Genomic DNA, 20000 nt, shown 5'->3' on the forward strand with positions numbered 1-20000 from the left:
GTAAGTACTGATAGTAAAAAAAAAATTCTTTTAACCCTTTGACCGTTTTGGTCGTATATATACATCTTACGAGCCAGTGTTTCGGACGTATGTATACTCAATTCTAGCAGCTTCAAATCAAGCAGGAGAAAGCTGGTAGGCCCACATGTGAGAGAATGGGTCTGTGTGGTCAGTATGCACCACATAAAAATCCTGCAGCACGCAGTGCATAATGAGGAAAAAAAAACTGAATTTTTTTGGATTAAAATGCCAACTTTGAGGTGTATTTTCGTATAGTATTTATCATGTATTCTTGTTTTCATGGTCTCTTGTGATAAAATGGAAAACATATTAAAGAAATAGAGATGATTTTGATTAGTTTCACAATGAAAACGACCTTGAAATTGAGCTCAAAGTAGCGGAAATGTTCGGTTTTTACCAATGTTCAGGAGTAAGCAAATCACACATGTCCAATGCACGTCAGCTGGTGAGTCTAATATTCTTTTGCTAGTGCACTGATATTAGTTATTCCATTTTTACAATGCAGTGGTCTGCATAACAGTAAATTTTGTATTTTTTGTGTGAATAAAAAATCAAAATAGAAAGCAATAGTAATATAAGAGGGGCCGTGAGACGTGACTAATGAACAGAGGATACGTCATTTTAGTGCCAAGAATGTCTACATTGTTTATTCTGGACCCTATTTTGAAATTGGCATCTTTTTTAATTTGTGTGAAATTGGCCAAATTGCTAATTTCTGACCACTTTATTGGGTAGTTCAAATCAGTAAATGGGCGGTTTCTTGTACTCGACTGATAGAAAAAATGGAGTTCTAAAGAAATAACTACGAGTTTGGTCAACTGGAACAATGGAATTGGCCAAAAATGGGGCTCAAAGTCAGCGAAATTGCCGATGCATATATGTTGCTGAGACAGCTAACTTCGCAGGAGTGTAATTCCGTGAGTTTTCGACCAAATTTCATACTTTTGGTGTCATTACCATTGAGAAAATATTCTCTATCATTTCATAAGAAAAAAAAATTTCCAAAAATTTTGCAACATAAAATGAGTTTCAGAAGGGGCTTGCGACAGTCAAAGGGTTAAAACATTCAGAAAAATATTAAGATTTTCGTAAGAAAAAAAAATTTTGAACAGAGTGAGTTTAGAATCGGGGGGAGGGGAGGGGTCTATAGTGAAAAGGTTAATAAGGTAGTTTTGCAGTGGTAAATGACCACAGACTTGCACAGACTTGCAAAGTAGCAAGCTGAAGTGATCTTTTGCCTTTAAGTCCATCACACTTTTTTTTTCCTGCTGTCATCTTCCATTGAAGACTTGCATCATCAGCAAGTCTTAACCACTTCCTGTGGCTCATAGCCACCCTCGGAAATATTTTTTTTAATTAACTCTTCGGCCATCTCCCACCAAGGCAGGGTGGCCCGAGAAAGAAAAACTTTCATCATTCACTCCATCACTGTACTCACCTATTTGTGGTTGCAGGGGTCGAGTCATAGCTCCTGGCCCCGCCTCTTCACTGATTGCTACTAGGTCCTCTCTCTCCCTGCTCCATGAGCTTTATCATACCTCGCCTTAAAACTATGTATGGTTCCTGCCTCCACTACACTTTCTAGGCTATTCCACGGCCTGACTACTCTATGACTGAAGAAATACTTCCTAACATCCCTTTGATTCATCTGAGTCTTCAACTTCCAATTGTGACCTCTTGTGTCTGTGTCCCATCTCTGGAACATCCCGTCTTTGTCCACCTCGTCTATTCCATGCAGTATTTTATATGTCGTTATCATGTCTCCCCTGACCCTCCTGGCCTCCAGTGTCGTCAGGCCGATTTTCCTCTACCTTTCTTCGTAGGACAATCCCCGTAGCTCTGGGACTAGTCTTGTTGCAAACCTTTGCACTTTCTCTAATTTCTTGACGTGCTTGACTAGGTGTGGATTCCAAACTGGTGCTGCATACTCCAGTATGGGCCTGACGTAAATGGTATACAGAGTCTTGAACGACTCCTTACTGAGGTATCGGAACGCTATCCGTAGGTTTGCCAGGCGCCCGTATGCTGCAGCAGTTATCTGATTGATGTGCGCCTCAGGAGATGTGCTCGGTGTTATACTCGCCCCCAGATCTTTTTCCTTGAGTGAGGTTTGCAGACTTTGGCCATCTAAACTATATTGTGTCTGCGGTCTTCTTTGCCCTTCCCCAATCTTCATGACTTTGCATTTGGCGGGGTTAAACTCAAGGAGCCAGTTGCTGGACCAGGCTTGTAGCCTGTCCAGGTCTCTTTGTAGTCCTGCTGATCCTCATCCGATTTGATTCTTCTCATTAACTTCACATCGTCCGCAAACAAGGACACTTCTGAGTCTATCCCTTCCGTTATGTCATTCACATATACCAAGAACAGCACAGGTCCTAGGACTGACCCCTGTGGAACCCCGCTTGTCACAGGCACCCACTTTGACACCTCGTCACGTACCATGACTCGTTGTTGCCTCCCTGTAAGGTATTCTCTTATCCATTGCAGTGCCTTTCCTGTTATGTGTGCCTGATCCTCTAGCTTTTGCAGTAACCTCTTGTGAGGAACTGTGTCGAAGGCCTTCTTGCAGTCCAAAAAAAAATGCAGTCGATCCACCCCTCTCTCTCTTGTCTTACTTCTGTCACCTTGTCATAAAACTCCAGTAGGTTTGTGACACAGGATTTTCCCTCCCTGAAACCATGCTGGTTGTCAATTATACACTTGTTCCTTTCCAGGTGCTCCACCACTCTCCTCCTGATGATCTTCTCCATGACCTTGCATACTATACACGTTAGTGATACAGGTCTGTAGTTTAGTGCCTCATGTCTGTCTCCCTTTTTAAAAATTGAGACTACATTTGCCATCTTCCATACCTTGGGGAGTTGCCCAGTTTCAAATGATGTGTTGAAGATCTTTGTTAATGGTACACACAATGTGTCTGCTCCCTCTTTAAGGACCCATGGAGAGATGTTGTCTGGTCCCACTGCCTTTGAGGTGTCAAGTTCACATAGCAGCAGCTTCACCTCCTCCTTGGTTATATGTACCTCATCCAGCACTTGCTGGTGCACCCCCCTGCTCTGATTTCCTGGAGTCCTACTGGTTTCCACTGTAAATACTTCTTTAAATCTTGTGTTGAGCTCCTGACATACCTCCCGGTCGTTTCTTGTGAATTATCCATCACCCTTCCTCAGTCTGATTACCTGGTCCTTGACTGTTGTTTTCCTCCTGATGTGGCTGTACAACAGCTTCAGGTCAGTCTTGACTTTCGATGCTATGTCATTTTCGTATTGCCGCTGAGCCTCCCTTCTTATCTGTGCATATTCGTTTCTGGCTCTTTGGCTAATCTCTCTATTTTCCTGAGTTCTCTGTCTTCTGTACCTTTTCCATTCTCTAGTACACCTAGTTTTTGCCTCCCTACACCTTTGGGTGAACCAAGGACTTGTTCTGTTCTTCCCATTATTTCTGTTTCCCTTGGGAACAAACCTCTCCTCTGCCACCTTGCATTTTGTTGCAACATAGTCTATCATTTCTTGTACTGGTTTTCCTGTCAGTTCCCTCTCCCACTGAATGTCTTGAAAGAAGTTCCTCAAGCCTGAGTAGTTCCCCCTTTTGTAGTTTGTTTTTTCCCACCCTATTCCTGCTGCTCTCTCCACTTGGAGCTCAACTATGTAGTCGAAGCACAGAACCACATGATCACTAGCTCCCAGGGGCCTTTCATACATGATATCCTCGATGTCAGAACTACTCAAGGTGAATACAAGATCCAGTCTTGCTGGTTCATCCTCTCCTCTCTCTGGTAGTGTCTCTAACATGTTGATGCATGAGGTTTTCCAGTACCACATCCATCATCTTGGCTCTCCATGTTTCGGGACCCCCATGGGGCTCCAGGTTTTCCCAGTCAATCTCCTTGTGATTGAAATCACCCATAACTAGTAACTTTGCTCCCCCCATGTGTGCTCTCATGGCCACCTCGGCTAGTGTCGACCATTGCTCTGTTGCTCTCATCGTATTCTTCTCTTGGCCTCCTGCAGTTCTGTGGTGGGTTGTACATTACTGTAATTATCACCTTATGTCCCTGAGACTGGATTGTTCCTACTAAGTAGTCCCTTTCGCCCATGCCATCCATTCCTTCCATTTTCTCAAACCCCCACTGGTTTTTAATGAGCAGTGCAACTCCTCCTCCCCCTCTCCTCCCTCTGTCTTTCCTGAGGATTTGATATCCGGATGGAAAGATTGAATCTGTTATTATTCTGGTGAGTTTTGTTTCTGTGAGTGCTATTATGTCTGGGGATGTCTCCTTGATTCTTTCGTGCCACTCCTCATACTTATTTGTTATTCCATCTGCATTTGTATACCACACCTTCAACTTCTTTTCTAAGATTGTGGTCTGGGAGGTGTATTGGGGTTGGGGAAGTGGGAGACCTGATAAGGAACTATGGGTGGTTGCTGTGGGGGTGGAGTTTGTAATGCAGTGGGTGGGGGCATTGGATGTGGCATGGGTGTTTTGGTTTAGTGTGTTTGGTTGCACTGGGGTTGACCTGGTTGGGAGGCTTCTATAGGAAGTTGTGAGGGAGGCTGTATTTGATCTTCCTGTGTCTGGGATCTCCTGTCTGTCTTCTCCATCCCCTCTCTTTCCTCCTTTCGCCTTTGTACCATCTCTGTTTCTGCCTTTCTGCTTGTGTTCTGTCGTGGTCGAGATACACCTTCCTGTATGCCGGCATGTCCCTTAATCGTGCTTTCTCCTGCAAGATCCTGTTCAGAGTCGATTCTGCCTTGAAGGTCACTTTCACTGGCCGGGTTCTTTTTTTTACATACCCCCCTATTCTCCGAAAATTTTCCAGCTGGGTCATGTTGTCTTCTCCTATTGCTTTCATGATGCTTTCAATTGCTTTTTTTTCCCCTTGTTTTCTTGCTTCATATGTTTCCCCTTCAACTTCCTGGAGCCCATACACAAAGACTGACCTCACCCTTTCATTCTCCCACTGCATATCCCTGTGTATCCCCTCATTCAATTTGATTTCCTCCATTGCAGCTTTCCTTTCTTCAGTTTCACTAGCTAATGTACTTGGGCTCAGTGGCCTGTCATTTTTCCCTTCTCGGCTTTCCCTGGGCTCTGCTGTGGTCTGTTAGGGCCTCCACATATAGCTTAGCTCTTTCATTTACTACAGTCTCCACTGATTGAGCTTCTACATGCAGTTTTGCTCCTTCTTTCCCTACAGTCCCCTTATTTGTGACTGAGGTAGCAGTCTCTGTTGTCAATCCCAAAATGTTCTTTAGTTCTTTAGGCTGTTTCAGATTTTTCAGTTCCTCTTCCTAACTCTGTATCCTGGCCTCTGCTGCTTTGACTTGCACCTCCCACTTCCTGCTTTCCATGTCTATCCTCTCTTCCATTCTCATGCTAAGTTGTTCTTGTTTCTTTTCCCATTCATGTTCCCTTTTTGTGAGCTCTTCTGCCCAATCTTCCTTTGCAGTTTCCTCCTCCTGTCCCTTGGTTTTTCTTGTTGCTCTTTGGCAACCCATTTTTGTTTTATCCTGATTGCCTCAGAGTGGGAAATCTATGTAATTCTGTATGTTAGGTTAGTATTGTGTATGTCAGAGTGTGGGGGGGGGGGAGGTAGAGGAGGAACTGTGGCTATGTGGGAGAGTAGTGGGGAGGGGGAGTGGGAAGGAGAGTGAAGCAAGTGGGTGAGTGGGAGGGGGAGAGGGGGAAGGAGGGAGAGGTGGGGAGGGGGAGGGTGAAAGAGGGTGGGGGAGGGGGGGAGTGTATGTGTGAGTCTGGTGTTGTGTTGTGTTGTGTTGTGTTGTGTTGTGTTGTGTTGTGTTGTGTTGTGTTGTGTTGTGTTTGGGTGTGTGCTTACACTACAGTTGAAAACTGCAACATTATCACACCTCCTTCAGAGTGTAGACACTGTACTTCCCATCTCCAGGACTCAAGTCCGGCCTGCTGGTTTTCCTGAATTCCATCATAAATGTTACCATGCTCATACTCCAACAGCATGTCAAGTCCTTAAAACCATTTGTTTCCATTCACTCCTATCTAACGTGCTCATGCACGCTTGCTGGAAGTCCAAGCCCCTCGTGCACAAAACCTCCTTTACCCCCTCCCTCCAACCCTTCCTAGGCTGACCCCTACCCCGCCTTCCCTCCGCTACAGATTTATACACTCTTGAAGTCATTCCATTGTGTTCCATTCTTTCTACATGTCTGAACCACCTCAACAACCCCTCCTCAGTCCTCTGGATAATAGTTTTGGTAATCCCACACCTTCTAATTTCCAAACTACGAATTCTCTGCATTATATTCACACCACACATTGCCCTCAGACATGACATCTCCACTGCCTCCAGCCTTTTCCTCATTGCAACATTCATCACCCTTGCTTCACACCCATACAAGAGTGTTGGTACAACTATACTCTCATACATTTCCCTTTTTGCTTACAAGGACAAAGTTCTTTGTCTCCACAGACTCCTAAGTGCTCCACTCACCTTTTTACCCTCATCAATTCTGTGATTCGCCTCATCCTTCATAGACCCATCTGCTGACACGTCCACTCCCAAATATCTGAATACATTTACCTCCTCCATACTCTCCCTCCAATCTGATATCCAGTCTTTCGTCACCAAATTTGTTTGTTATACTCATAACCTTAATCTTTCCTATATTCACTTTTAATTTTCTTTTACATACCCTGCCAAAGTCATCCACCAACCTATGCAACTTCTCTTCAGAATCTCTCAAAAGCATCGTGTCATCAGCAAACAGTCAAACACTTTGTGTTTGATTCTTTATCTTTTAACTCCATACCTCTTGCCAAGACCCTAGCATTCACTTCTCTTACAACCCCATCTATAAATATATTGAACAACCATGGTGACATCACACATCCTTGTCTAAGGCCTACTTTTACTGGGAAATAATCTCCCTCTCTCCTATATACTCTAACCTGAGCCTCACTATCCTCGTAAAAAATCTTCACTGCTTTCAGTGACCTACTCCCTATACCATACACCTGCAACATCTGCCACATTGCTCCCCTATCCACCCTGTCATATGCCTTTTCTAAATCCATAAATTCCACAAAAACCTCTTTACCCTTATCTATGTGTTTACCTATGTGTTTACCTATGTGTTTCACTGTAAACACTTGGTCTACACACCCCATACCTTTCCTAAAGCCTCCTTGTTCATCTGCTATCCTACTCTGTCTTACTCTTAATTATGTATTTCAATAATAACTCTGCCATACACTTTACCAGGTATACTCAACAGACTTATTCCCCTATAATGTTTGCACTCTTTTATCCCCTTTGCCTTTATACAAAGGAACTATGCATGCTCTCTGCCAATCCCTAGGTACCTTACCCTCTTCCACAAATGTGTAACATTATTTATAGAATTATGTTTCGCATTTGTTTAACATAGTAAAATTATGGTGCACACCTCCACTATATATATTTAAATGCAATGCAGAAACCTGCATAACAATGTAACATCCTACTAATATAATTTTTCTGTTTCTTTGGCTAAACTTCTCTGGCCACCTTGGATCCTCCAGGGTGTTCAACTAAATTGATTTAATTGACAATGCAAATTTATTCATTTTTACTCTCCCCATTGCCAGATGCTAATTCCTTCCACCAGACATCAAAATGGATAGATGATGTTCGAACTGAGCGTGGTAGTGATGTGATCATTATGTTGGTGGGAAATAAGACTGATCTTTCAGACAAAAGACAGGTGAGCAAAACAAAAAAGCAAATTTTGTTTTTGAAATGTACGTGTTGCTAAAAAGTTAAATAGCATTTATTTCACATGTTGAAAAGTCCCTGGTTATGCAGTGCATCTTGGCAGACTAAAACTAGAATATAAAACTACTTGACATTATGTAGTTGAACTTAGATTATTTGAGCACTGTTTAATTATTCTACCTGAAATAATTATTAAATATATCAAAACAGCAATGTTAATATATAGAAATGGTAATATAAAATTGTATTAAAGTTTTAGCTGTAGTCATTATTGGGGTTAGTGTGAATGCTGATAGGAATCTTTTTATAAACAGGTTGCATTTGGTGTATTAAACATTTGTATTAATATTCAGTATGTTAATTTACATGAAATTCAAGTGTTGAACTATTTTTGAAATAGATTAGGATCATCTTGATTCTTCTGGTAGTGTGTTCTATAATTTTTGGCCTTTTATTTGCATGGAGTGATTACTCAGGTAGTTAAACGTTTGGGATAACTGAGATGAAACTTGTCATCTGCCAACAGAACTGGTTGAGGTCCTGGGAACTCATTGTTGTAAATGAAAAATAAGAGGCCTAAGATGCTGCACCTCCTGTATTGATAGGCAAAGTTGCAGTATCCCACTTGTAATTAAGAAAACAGTAATTAAAAAGAAATTGTACATTTAGACTCCCAACTGGAATTATGTACATTAGAAGTAGGAGGGCACCTTATATAAGGGTCACAGGTCAGCTGAAAAGCTATAAGAGGCTTGGAAATAAATGGTATAAAATAGACACAATGGAAACATAAACGCATATGCAGTATCATGTGATCCTTTATTAACAATGTTTTGCCCACACAGTGGGCTTTTTCAAGTCACAAACAGATCTACCTGGGGTGGAAGGTATGCGAGTATTTATAGTCAGGTTCAGAATGCTGTGGTCAGGTGGAGAATGCTGCATCTGATGATCTGTAATAAAGTTGGTAGAATTACCGACAATATGTAAAGTAAAAGGACACAAGTGCAACTAATGTGACATTTATTGTGGCAACGTTTCGCTCTCCAGGAGCTTTATCAAGCCATTACAAACAATACATGGACACAGAGGGTATATAAAGGCTCTGAGTGAGGTGCAATACTAGTGAGGTACCATTTCGATGTTCACTAGTGGTAGTAGTAGTAGTAGTAGTAGTAACAAAAATAATACAATATGGAAGAGCAAATAATTCGTACATGAGTAAAAGGATATAAAAGCTATTACTTGGGTAACATAAAAATAGGTTGGACAAATAGACTGGAAAGAGGCAGGTTTTTTTTTTTTTTTTTTTTTTTTGGTCACTCTCTGTAATGTGCTTGTGTAGTATAACAGGAGAGACTATGTGATGGCAGGGTTTACTGTTTTCAGGAGGATTCTTGCTAAGACTTCGGAGATGGTGAAGCTTCCGTTGTTTTGTTTAATTGTATTCGAAACAGCGATCAGTGCTGATTCAAGGCACTTGCGTGTGCGAAAATTAGTTTCTTTGATCACTAATTGGGCGTCTCTGAATTTCATGATATGATTGGTGGAATTTCGGTGTTGTACACAGGCGTTGTTTAAGTTGACCTTAATGTTCCTTTACCTCCCGGAGATTTTGTTGACTTGATTGAACTCTGTGTTAACTTCAACTGTTTTTCTTTCAATAACAAGCTCTACAAACAAACCTACGGCATGGGAATGGGGTCCCCAATAAGTGCCGTCCTAGCCAACTTATACATGGAACACCTAGAGTCCGAACACTTCACCAACATCATCCCTTCAAGCGTCACTTGGTTACGTTACGTGGACGATGTCCTCGTAATAACTCCAAAACGTTTTGATGTACGGGATCTTCAGGCAAGGCTCAACGCAGTTGAACCAGCGATTCAGTTTACACTAGAAGAAGAGTCCAATGACAAGCTACCTTTCCTCGACGTCCTCATTCACAAAGTAGACAACAACCTAAGATTTCAAGTTTATCGGAAACCCACCAATAAAAATGATCTCACACACTTCTATTCCAGTCAAGATACCAAGACCAAAAGAGGCATCATCATCGGGTTTTTCCTAAGAGCACACCGAATTTGTAGTCCTGAGTTTCTTGACGAGGAATGTACTTACATTCACCAAACATTCACTGAGTTACAATTTCCTTCTTTTTTCATCAAAGACTGCAAGAAAAGAGCTCTTCAGATCATCAATTCTCCACGCATCAACACCGCTCCCAACAAAGTTATAATTCTTCCCAACAGCCAGGTTGCACTAAACGTCTCAAAAGTACTTTCACAAGCTAACACCAGAGTCGCCATCGCTTCTACCACTTCAATAAAGGATCTAACCAGGACAAAACCCAAGCACCACGAACCAGTCAATGCAGGAGTTTACACTATACCCTGTGGAGGCTGTGACAAGATCTACGTAGGTGAAACAGCAAGAAACCTCGACGCCCGCCTCAATGAACACATTTACGCATGTAGGAACGACAACTTAAACAACGCCTGTGTACAACACCGAAATTCCACCAATCATCTCATGAAATTCAGAGACGCCCAATTAGTGATCAAAGAAACTAATTTTCGCACACGCAAGTGCCTTGAATCAGCACTGATCGCTGTTTCGAATACAATTAAACAAAACAACGGCAGCTTCACCATCTCCGAAGTCTTAGCAAGAATCCTCCTGAAAACAGTAAACCCTGCCATCACATAGTCTCTCCTGTTATACTACACAAGCACATTACAAAGAGTGAACACCAAAAAAAAAAAAAAAAAAAAAAAAAAAAAACAAAAAATAAACAAAAAAAAAAAACCTGCCTCTTTCCAGTCTATATTTGTCCAACCTATTTTTGTTACCCAAGTAATAGCTTTTATATCCTTTTACTCATGTACGAATTATTTGCTCTTCCATATTGTATTATTTTTGTTACTACTACTACTACCACTAGTGAACATCGAAATGGTACCTCACTAGTATTGCACCTCACTCAGAGCCTTTATATACCCTCTGTGTCCATGTATTGTTTGTAATGGCTCGATAAAGCTCCTGGAGAGCGAAACGTTGCCACAATAAATGTCACATTAGTTGCACTTGTGTCCTTTTACTTTACATCTGATGATCTACCGAGTGGGGTTAGAGTCTAAAATCTTGGGTAGCTTGAAAGGGAGATTGGATAAGTTTGCGAGCAGACCTTCTGCAGTGTTCCTCCATTCCTATGCTCTTATGTGGGATAGCAATGAAGTTTCTTGGCAAGTGGTTCAGCTATGTTATAGCCATTATTCTGGTTGAAGTTGTTGGATATAGAGATGAGCGATGATTCCAGGATTCTTCAGTGTTGAGTGTTGTCTTCTCTGGCGATAGGTCTCGAGTTTCTGTAGTTTATTAAATGGTTGTGTGAATTACGGTTTTGTACTCAGGCATTCCTTGTATCGTCAGACCTGCTTGCATATTGGTGTTCTGAAATACGTGTTTGGAGGTCTCTTGATGTTTCTCCCACGTATAATTTGCTGCAGTCATTACAAGGGATTATGTATACCCCTGCAGAGGATGGAAGCTTGTCCCGTCTATTACTGGTAATGTCCTTGGTCATGGTTGTGGAGGCAGATAGTTGGAATGAGGTATTGGAGAGGATGTTGGAAACATGATTGGCAATGGAGTTGGTGGGGAGGACTATGTATCTCTTCTCTGCAGTGTCTTCTCTGGGTGTGTTGAAGATGTTTAATGCCCGTCTTCTGCAGTCTCTGATGAAGTGACGAGGATAGTGGAGTTTAGAAAATACTTGTTCAATTATAGTGCATTCTTCCTCAAGGAACTCATTGCTGCAGATTCTGAGTGCGTGCAGGAAGAAGCCTACAATTACACCACGTTTAGTTTTGGTGTCTGGGTGAGAGTAGAAGTGCAGAAGATCATTTTTGGTTGGTGGGTTTTCGATAGACTTTAAAACGAAGTTCATGGCCAGCTTTGCAGAGAAGATCATCAAGGAAAGGAGGAGTGTTGTCGACTTCAAGTGTGACCTGGATTGAGGGCTCGACCTGGTTGAGCTTGTCTTGGAGAGCTTGAACGTTGAAGCGTCTGGGAGTTATGAGGAGAACGTCGTCAACATAATGGAGCCAGGTGACAGACATCTTTAACACACCCAGAGAAGACACTGCCGAGAAGATACATAGTCCTCCCTACCAACTCCATTGCCAAACACGTTTCCAACATCCTTTCCAATACCTCATTCTAAGTATCTGCCTTCTCAACCATGACCATCAAGGACATTACCAGTAATACAGGACAAGCTTCCATCCTCTGCAGGGGTATACATAATCCATTGTAATGACTGCAGCAAATTATACGTGGGTGAAACATCAAGAGACCTCCAAACACGTATTTCAGAACACCAATACGCAAGCAGGTCTGATGATACAAGGAATGCCTGTGTACAACACCGTAATTCAAACAACCATTTAATAAACTACAGAAACTCGAGACTTATCACCAGAGAAGACAACACTCGATACCGAAGAATCCTGGAATCATCACTTATCTCTATATCGAATAACTTCAACCAGAACAATGGCTTCTATAACATAGCTGAACCACTTGGCAAGAAACTTCATCGCTATTCCACATAAGAGCATAGGAATGGAGGAACACTGCAGAAGGTCTGCTCACAAACTTATCCAATCTCCCTTCCAAGCTACCCAAGATTTTAGACTATAACCCCACTCGGTAGATCATCAGATGCAGCATTCTGAACCCGACTATAAATACTCGTGTACCTTCCACCCAAGGTAAATTTGTTTGTGGCTTGAAAAAGCCCACTGTGTGGGTAAAACAGTCAATAAAGGATAACATTATTCTGCATGTGTGTTTATATTTACAAGAGGCCTACTGGGCCATGCCAGTGGAGAGTTTAAATCTTGGGTAGCTTATAAAGAAGTTAAATTTATGTAAAGGGAGAAGGTTACATCTGAGTAGACCTTGCTGAATATGAACTAGTATGCATTATGCCTACTAGCTCATATTCAGCAGAGGGTCTTCTCAGATGTAACCATCTCCCTTTACAAAAATTCTTCAACTTCTTTATCATCTTTATACAAAATATTCTACTGAGCCTTGCTAGTAGAGGCTCAGTGAAGCTAAAACTTTGGTATCTATAAAAATTGGCTGGGCACTTGTAATGTAAAGGTTTGGGAAGAATCTACTTTGCATGGGCCAGTAACTATAATGGTGGAGAGGTGAAATATGCTTCTATAGAGCAAATTTTACAATAAGGTTGGGTTTCCATTGTCCCTTTGAGATACTAACATTCTATTGGTGTCAGCGCAAATTCAGTTATTTTCCTCTTGTTTGAGCTGGTGCTTTTGTGGGAGATTAGCTTCATTCCAGTTGATAAAATGGTTCAAAGTTTCAATGTATTTGAAGATTGCTGAACTCTCTTGGCCATACTTAACTGGCTGTTGGTGTTCAGTCAGACTATCTAAATTCCATTTTGTTTGCAGTATGTCTACTAGTCCATGTTAGGTAGCTCCTACCTTCTCTACATTATTTTTACCCAACCAGTTTTTACAGCTAGCAAAGTTTTTAGCTTCATTGACCCTCTGCTAGCATGGGCCAGTAGGCTATTATGTATTGCAACTTTATAACATAATGTTAAGAGTAATGCATTATGCCTACTGGCCTGTATTTGGCAGGTCTTTTCAGATGTAACCCTCTTGCATTAATTTTTTTTTAACCTTTATAAGCTACCCAAAGAATTCTTCCTCCGCAAGCCATGCACATCTTAAGAGGCAACTAAAATGCCTGGAGCAAGGTGTTAGTAAACCCCTTTTCCTGTATAAATTACTAAATTTAAAAAGAAAAAACTTTTGCTTTTCTTTTTAGGTCACTCCTGCCTCAGTGGGATAGGGCCGGTTCATTAAAAAAAAAAAAAAAAAAAAAAAAAAAAAAAAAAAAAAAAAAAGCTACCCAAGATTTAAGCCTGCCAAAGGGTTACCTCATTTCTCCATTGTACATACTGCTCATCAGGACTTGAGTTAGGAGTCAAAATAATTTAATTTTCAATGCTGCTTTCTTGTGTACATTTGAGATAAACCTCAACATCGATGAATGTTCATTATACTCTATCATGGTTGTCATGGATGGTCATATATTAGTGTCTGTTAACTTAGGACTCTGAGAGCATGGCCACTGATTCTATCCAGTTAAAACAGCTGGATGCTGTGATCTACTGTATGAAAAGCTTTTCTGGCTCATGGCTGAGCTCCGGGAGTAGAAAAACTCTTCAAACTCATCAGAGGTATCGGAAATTAGTAAAGAGGCCCATTGAATATTCATTGTTTTCTAGAAATGTAAGATTGAGTTGAGGATTTTAAGTGTTGCATTATTCACCGTTTTTCTGAAATAAAACCAAACTGGCAAGTGTTAGAAATGTTTAGTTATGAATGTTTATGTACATTTATGTATTGTCATTTTTTTTTTTTTAAATATTAGCAAATTAGAAATTAGCCTGTAGTTACTAATTTCTATTGAATCTCCACTTCTGTGGGCTGGTACAACTTTGCCAGCTTAAATATATTTATCAAAGTTTTTATTTCTGTAGATTTGAGCAGTGCTGCAGTGGTAGGTGGTAGCATATGAACAGCTTTGTTACACAGTAGGTCCCTGACTCAGGGTGTTCCACACCTATTACATTGGCAGTTAGCTAATTAATGGCTTATAAATGCTTATCTGCAATTAAGATAAATTGTGATCATTACAGATATTTAGACATTATTTGTTTTAATTCTTTGTTGTTGTTATTGCCAGTGCATTAATCCTTAATGTTCATTTTAGTAAAGGTTAGTTGAGAATGGTTGATTAAATAATTAAATTGTTGGTTTTCTTGTGATAGCCACCTCTAACTGTTACCTGCATACTGAACTTGTCAATATTTTAGTCTGAGTAGAGATAACTCTCACCAAAACCCTACTAATACCTTTCTGTATTTTATATATCCTCTCCCCACTTTCTCCATACTTTCCCTTCTCCCCTCTTCTCCTTTCCTTCTACACTGGAGTGTAGTACGGTGTGGTAGGCAAAATACAGTAGGACCCCTGTATGCACAGGTCCGGTATCCGCAGTTTGTTATGTGGTTTACTGTTGCTCGAAAATAACCCTTAATTTTGCGTAATAATGGTCTGAAAGTGCAAAAGTAGTAATGGTATAAGTTCTTTAGAACCTAAGAGAAGTTGTGAAGTGTTCCTATCAGTGAAAAAATTATAGGTACCATCCGACTTACGACCAAGCTTGGTTCCGACCAACCAGTCGTAAGTCAAAATGGACATAAGTTGAACCTTTGAAAATTGCCGACATACTGGGTAGGGCATAATGTCAAACCTTTCCTATATAAACTACCTACATAGTAATGTAATGTATAATCATTATTTCATTCCTTTTACCATAATTTACTTCTGTTATATTTTAATTATTTATGTACTGTATATAATGTATACATGGTAGTGAACTGTATGGTAAATTTTACATCGCATACAGTATCATATGTTACTGTTATCTTCAAGTATTGTCGACACAGTGGAATGGGAGAATACCACTGGTAGTGTCATCCTGCTAGAATGTATAACCTATACCCTAAGTAAAGAGAAACAACTCTGGAACATGTGTAATAAGTATCTGGCTGGCTGGGTGGTTGGTTGGCTGACTGAATGTGGCTCTCTATCTCTCTCTGTAGATCTCTCTCTGTAGATCTCTCTCTGTAGATCTCTCTCTGTAGATCTCTCTCTGTAGATCTCTCTCTGTAGATCTCTCTCTGTAGATCTCTCTCTGTATCTCTCTCTGTATCTCTCTCTGTATCTCTCTCTGTATCTATCTCTGTATCTATCTCTCTCTCTCTCTCTCTCTCTCTCTCTCTCTCTCTCTCTCTCTCTCTCTCTCTCTCTCTCTCTCTCTCTCTCTCTCTCTCTGTATCTCTCTCTGTATATCTCTCTGTATATCTCTCTGTACAACTGTGTATATCTCTCTGCATCTCTCTCTGCATATCTCTCTCTGCATATCTCTCTGTATATCTCTCTGCATCTCTCTCTGTATCTCTCTCTCTGTATCTCTCTCTCTCTGTATCTCTCTGTATCTCTCTCTCTGTATCTCTCTCTCTGTATCTCTCTCTCTGTATCTCTCTCTCTGTATCTCTCTGTATCTCTCTATCTCTCTCTGCATCTCTCTCTCTGTATCTCTCTGTATCTCTCTCTGTATCTCTCTCTCTCTCTATCTCTCTCTCTGTATCTCTCTGTATCTCTCTCTCTCTCTCTCTCTCTCTCTCTCTCTCTCTGTATCTCTCTCTCTGTATCTCTCTCTCTGTATCTCTTTTTTTTTTTTTTTTTTTTTTTTTTTTTTTTTACACAGGGTTTGACAAGGTTAAGGATCCCTAGCTTTATTGACAGCTATATTACAGGTTAAGGATTCCTAACTCTATTGGCAAGCTAAGAGCTGTTACCTACATCAGCTCATTTGAAAGCATTTTTATTGTTATGAGACATACAAGTAGGGAACATGATGAAGTTGGAGCCATCTGTGGGCCAGCATTTTCATTTGATCAACTGACTTTATCTCGTTGACATCATTATGCTGTACGAATGTGTTCCATACTCGAGTCATCCTGGGTATGTATGATCTCAGATGGAGTGATGTTCTGGAGAAGGGTACAGCCAGAGTGAAGTTGCTGCTTTCTGCCCGTCTTGTGGCATAAAAGCTTGTTTCACGCTGTCCTCAAAGTGGATCCAAGTGTGGTATTTTGACAATATTGGCCTTGTACATAACAGTAAGGCCACCCACATCCCTCCTATGTTGAAGGCTCTGCTGAAATGACAGATCTATCCAGGATGGGTCCAGGCGAGAGATGAGACGTCTTGCTCTGTTCTCTACTGTCAAGCAGTCGCAGATGAGAGGGGGGGTAGGCAAACCAAGAAAGTGGAGCATACTCAAGGTGTGAGCATAATTGTGCCTCGTACAGGATCTTGCAACCCCTACTGTCAAGCAGATGCGAGATACGGCGAAGTGCTGTAAGCTTCCTGGCTGCCTTGTTTGCAAGATTTACAACATGGCTCTTCATGGTTAGTTTGGAGTCAAATTTCACCCGAAGGATATCAACTTCTCCAGGTGCCAACACCCATTCATCCTTACTACTGCACCAGCATTACCATCATGGTGCCTAGAGACGATCATCATTTGCGTTTTTCAGGTGCAAATGTTACTTGCCATCTATTTCCCCAAGCTGATATAGCTCTCAGCTGGTGATTGATGTAGCTTAGAGCAGCTGGCATTTCTTCTCTTGGATAAGTGAATGTCAGTGTACAGTCGTCTGCATATGCATGTGATTCTGGGATGAGATGAAGGTCGTTGAAGTAGACATTCCATAACAATGGACCCAGCACGCTTCCTTGTGGAACACTTGCCCAAATAGGATGTCTTGCTGATTCCATTCCATTGAGAACTACACTTAGAGATCTACCATGAAGGTAATCACTGAGGAGACATAGTGTAGAGCCTGCAATTCCCAGTGCTTGAAGTTTTGCTAAGAGGCCCTGGTGCCACACCCGGTCGAAAGCGCCAGCAAAGTCCAGTGCTATCACACAGCTGACTTTGGATTCATCCAGTGACTGATGCCACTTAGTGGAGAGGTTTAACAACAGATGAGCAGCAGAGTAACCTTTCCTGAAGCCATATTGACGATCACAAAGTACAGTGGACCCCCGCATAACGATTACCTCCGAATGTGACCAATTATGTAAGTGTATTTGTGTAAGTGCGTTTGTATGTGTATGTTTGGGGGTCTGAAATGGACTAATCTACTTCACAATATTTCTTATGGGAACAAATTCGGTCAGTACTGGCACCTGAACATACTTCTGGAGTGAAAAAATATCGTTAACCGGGGGTCCACTGTAGTGAGTGGTAGTCAAAAAACTGTCATTTGTCTTGGGATTATTGTCTCAAGGATCTTACCAGTGATTGACAGGAGTGACACTGGTCTGTAGTTGCTGATTTCTGCTCTGCTCTTCTTTTTGTGAACAGGGACTACATTTGCCTCTTTCCATAGAGAGGGCCATTTACACTGTACTAGGCAGTGCTGAAAGATGCGAGTTAGAGGTGCTGCTAGCTGGTCTGCACATCTTCTCAACAATCTTGGGCTCAACTTGTCTGGGCCCACAGCCTTTTCTTGGTCAAGCGATTTAAGTAGGAAATGCACCTCCTCCTGCCTTATTGTCACCACTGACAGTTTTAACACAGTTCTTGCAGCTAGCCAAGGAGGGTCCCTTGCTGGATCAGGAACTTGCATTTTGGTAGCAAAGTGTTCAGCAAAGAGGTCTGCCTTCTCTTGACTACTACTAGAGGTGGTCCCATCCTGTCGATTTAGAGGTGGAATAAGTTCATCAGGCAGATAACCTTGTCTGTCCTTGACCAGGGACCACCAAGTTTTGGAGCCTACCCTACCTGATGCTAGCTTTCTTTTAGTGTCCACCTCCCATTTAGCAATGGCCCACTTTTGAACATCACCCATATGCCTACAGGCTTGCATGTGCAAGTTCCTGTTATAGGTGGTAGGATGTCTCTTATACCTTCGCCATGCTTTGTACTTAGCAGTAGCAGCCTCTCTACAACGAAAGCCAAACCAAGGCTAATCTGTAGGCTTCATCACATATTTCCGGTGAGGAATGTGTTCTTGTTGTAGATTAAGGATGTGTCCAGTGAAGGCTTTCACTTGGTTGTCAACATCCCCTTGGAGAAGAGCATTCCAGTCGGTGGCGGCGAGCTCAGAGCAAAGGGCTGGCCAATTACCTCTTTCCCATAGCCAGGTTGTGCGTGTGGACTCCTCGCCTCGTTCTGTTGGGATCTTAAGTGTCGTAAAAACAGCCTTGTGGTCAGACGATCCAACATAGCCGAGGGGTTGACAAGTGACTATGACTTCTGCCAGATCACTCACTACTGGGTCGAGGGAGGAGCCAGAGATATGAGTAGGGAAATCAACAAAGTTTCTCATGTCAAACACTGCAAGAAGGTCATCAAAGTCCCTCTGTATAAGGTGCTGGTTGAGGTCACCAACAATTATAATAAGTTGACAGTTGTGTTGTAGCAGAAGGGAGTCAATATTTTCCATTAGGAAGTTGATAGGGTCTGCATGTTGCCACTGAGGTCTGTACATTGCACATGCTAGTACAGAGGTACTAGTGTTTATACAGAGCTTGAAGAACATAATTTCAAGATGTGTAGGGGTGGCAACATCAATGTGCTGGGCATGAACACTTTTAGGGAAGCACACAGCAACACCTCCTTGCCCTTGCCTGCCTCTTCTCATCCATGAGGTGTAGCCAGCAATTCTTGCAAAATTTTCTGGAGTCCTGTCATCCAAAAATGTTTCAACAACAGTTATCATGTCGGGACGTCGAGTGTTCACAAAACTGTGTGAGCTCTCCAACATTAGTAATGAAACCTCTGTTGGCCGACAGGATGCTGATAGACTGGCTCCTCATGATTAAATGGTCAGCTTGAGGTGGTGGGTGTGTAGGGAATGTAAGGTGCCTGCCCTTGAGAGAGGTAGGGTACTGAGGCAGCTGCAGGGATGTAAGTCTGTGGTCTTGTATAAGGCACAATCCCACCTGCTGGGCTGGGATAGGAGTAGCTAAGTGGGTGACGTGTGAGTGTGTTCACCAATTCAGAGATCCTGCTGGTTTGTTCTGAGAACAGGTCTCTAAACAGGTGGCCCTGTCTGTCAAGTTCCTTTTTCTTCCAACACTGGTCCTCCTTATGTCCTTCCTTGTAGCAGTAATTACACCTGGTATCTCGCAGGCAGTTGTTGGCAGTGTGCCCCTTCCGGTGACAGCGAGAGCACGGCCTAGGTGCCTGGGAGGGTGGACTAGGATTTGTTGCACCTCCTGTGTTTTGCAGATTTGTCCTCAGATTCTGCCGCTGGAACTGTGTTAGTGGAGGGTGAGACCGCTGTAGATGTCTTCCTCCTCCACGTCCTCTGCCCCGTCCTCTACCAGTTCTGACAGATGTGTCCCTGCTGTTCGTACTTCGGCGCAGTAGGTGATCAGGTGCAGTGATAGTTCCCTGATCATTAACTGCACCATTCTCTGGTGGAGGAACTCCTGGCTCAGAACTTGCTGACGAAGCACTGCTACCAGATTCTAGAATAGTGTCGGCAGGTGTGCTGACAGGTGTAGGATCAGAGATGGTATGTGCACTGTCAAGTAGACTGGCAGTGGCTGAAGC

The 20000-nt window shown here is 42.0% G+C and overlaps 1 protein-coding gene across 1 annotated transcript in view; it reads left to right on the forward strand.

Moving 5' to 3' along the window:
• Positions 1–20000, forward strand: part of Rab6 (RAS oncogene family member Rab6) — a gene marked incomplete in the record, with an annotated part of 227243 nt that overhangs the window by 153556 nt on the left and 53687 nt on the right. The window contains 1 exon segment of the mRNA XM_070088810.1: positions 7625–7740. Coding sequence (XP_069944911.1) covers positions 7625–7740 — 116 coding nt within the window.

The sequence above is a fragment of the Cherax quadricarinatus genome, chromosome 2 (genome assembly GCF_038502225.1).
Source record: "Cherax quadricarinatus isolate ZL_2023a chromosome 2, ASM3850222v1, whole genome shotgun sequence".
NCBI lineage: Eukaryota > Metazoa > Arthropoda > Malacostraca > Decapoda > Parastacidae > Cherax > Cherax quadricarinatus.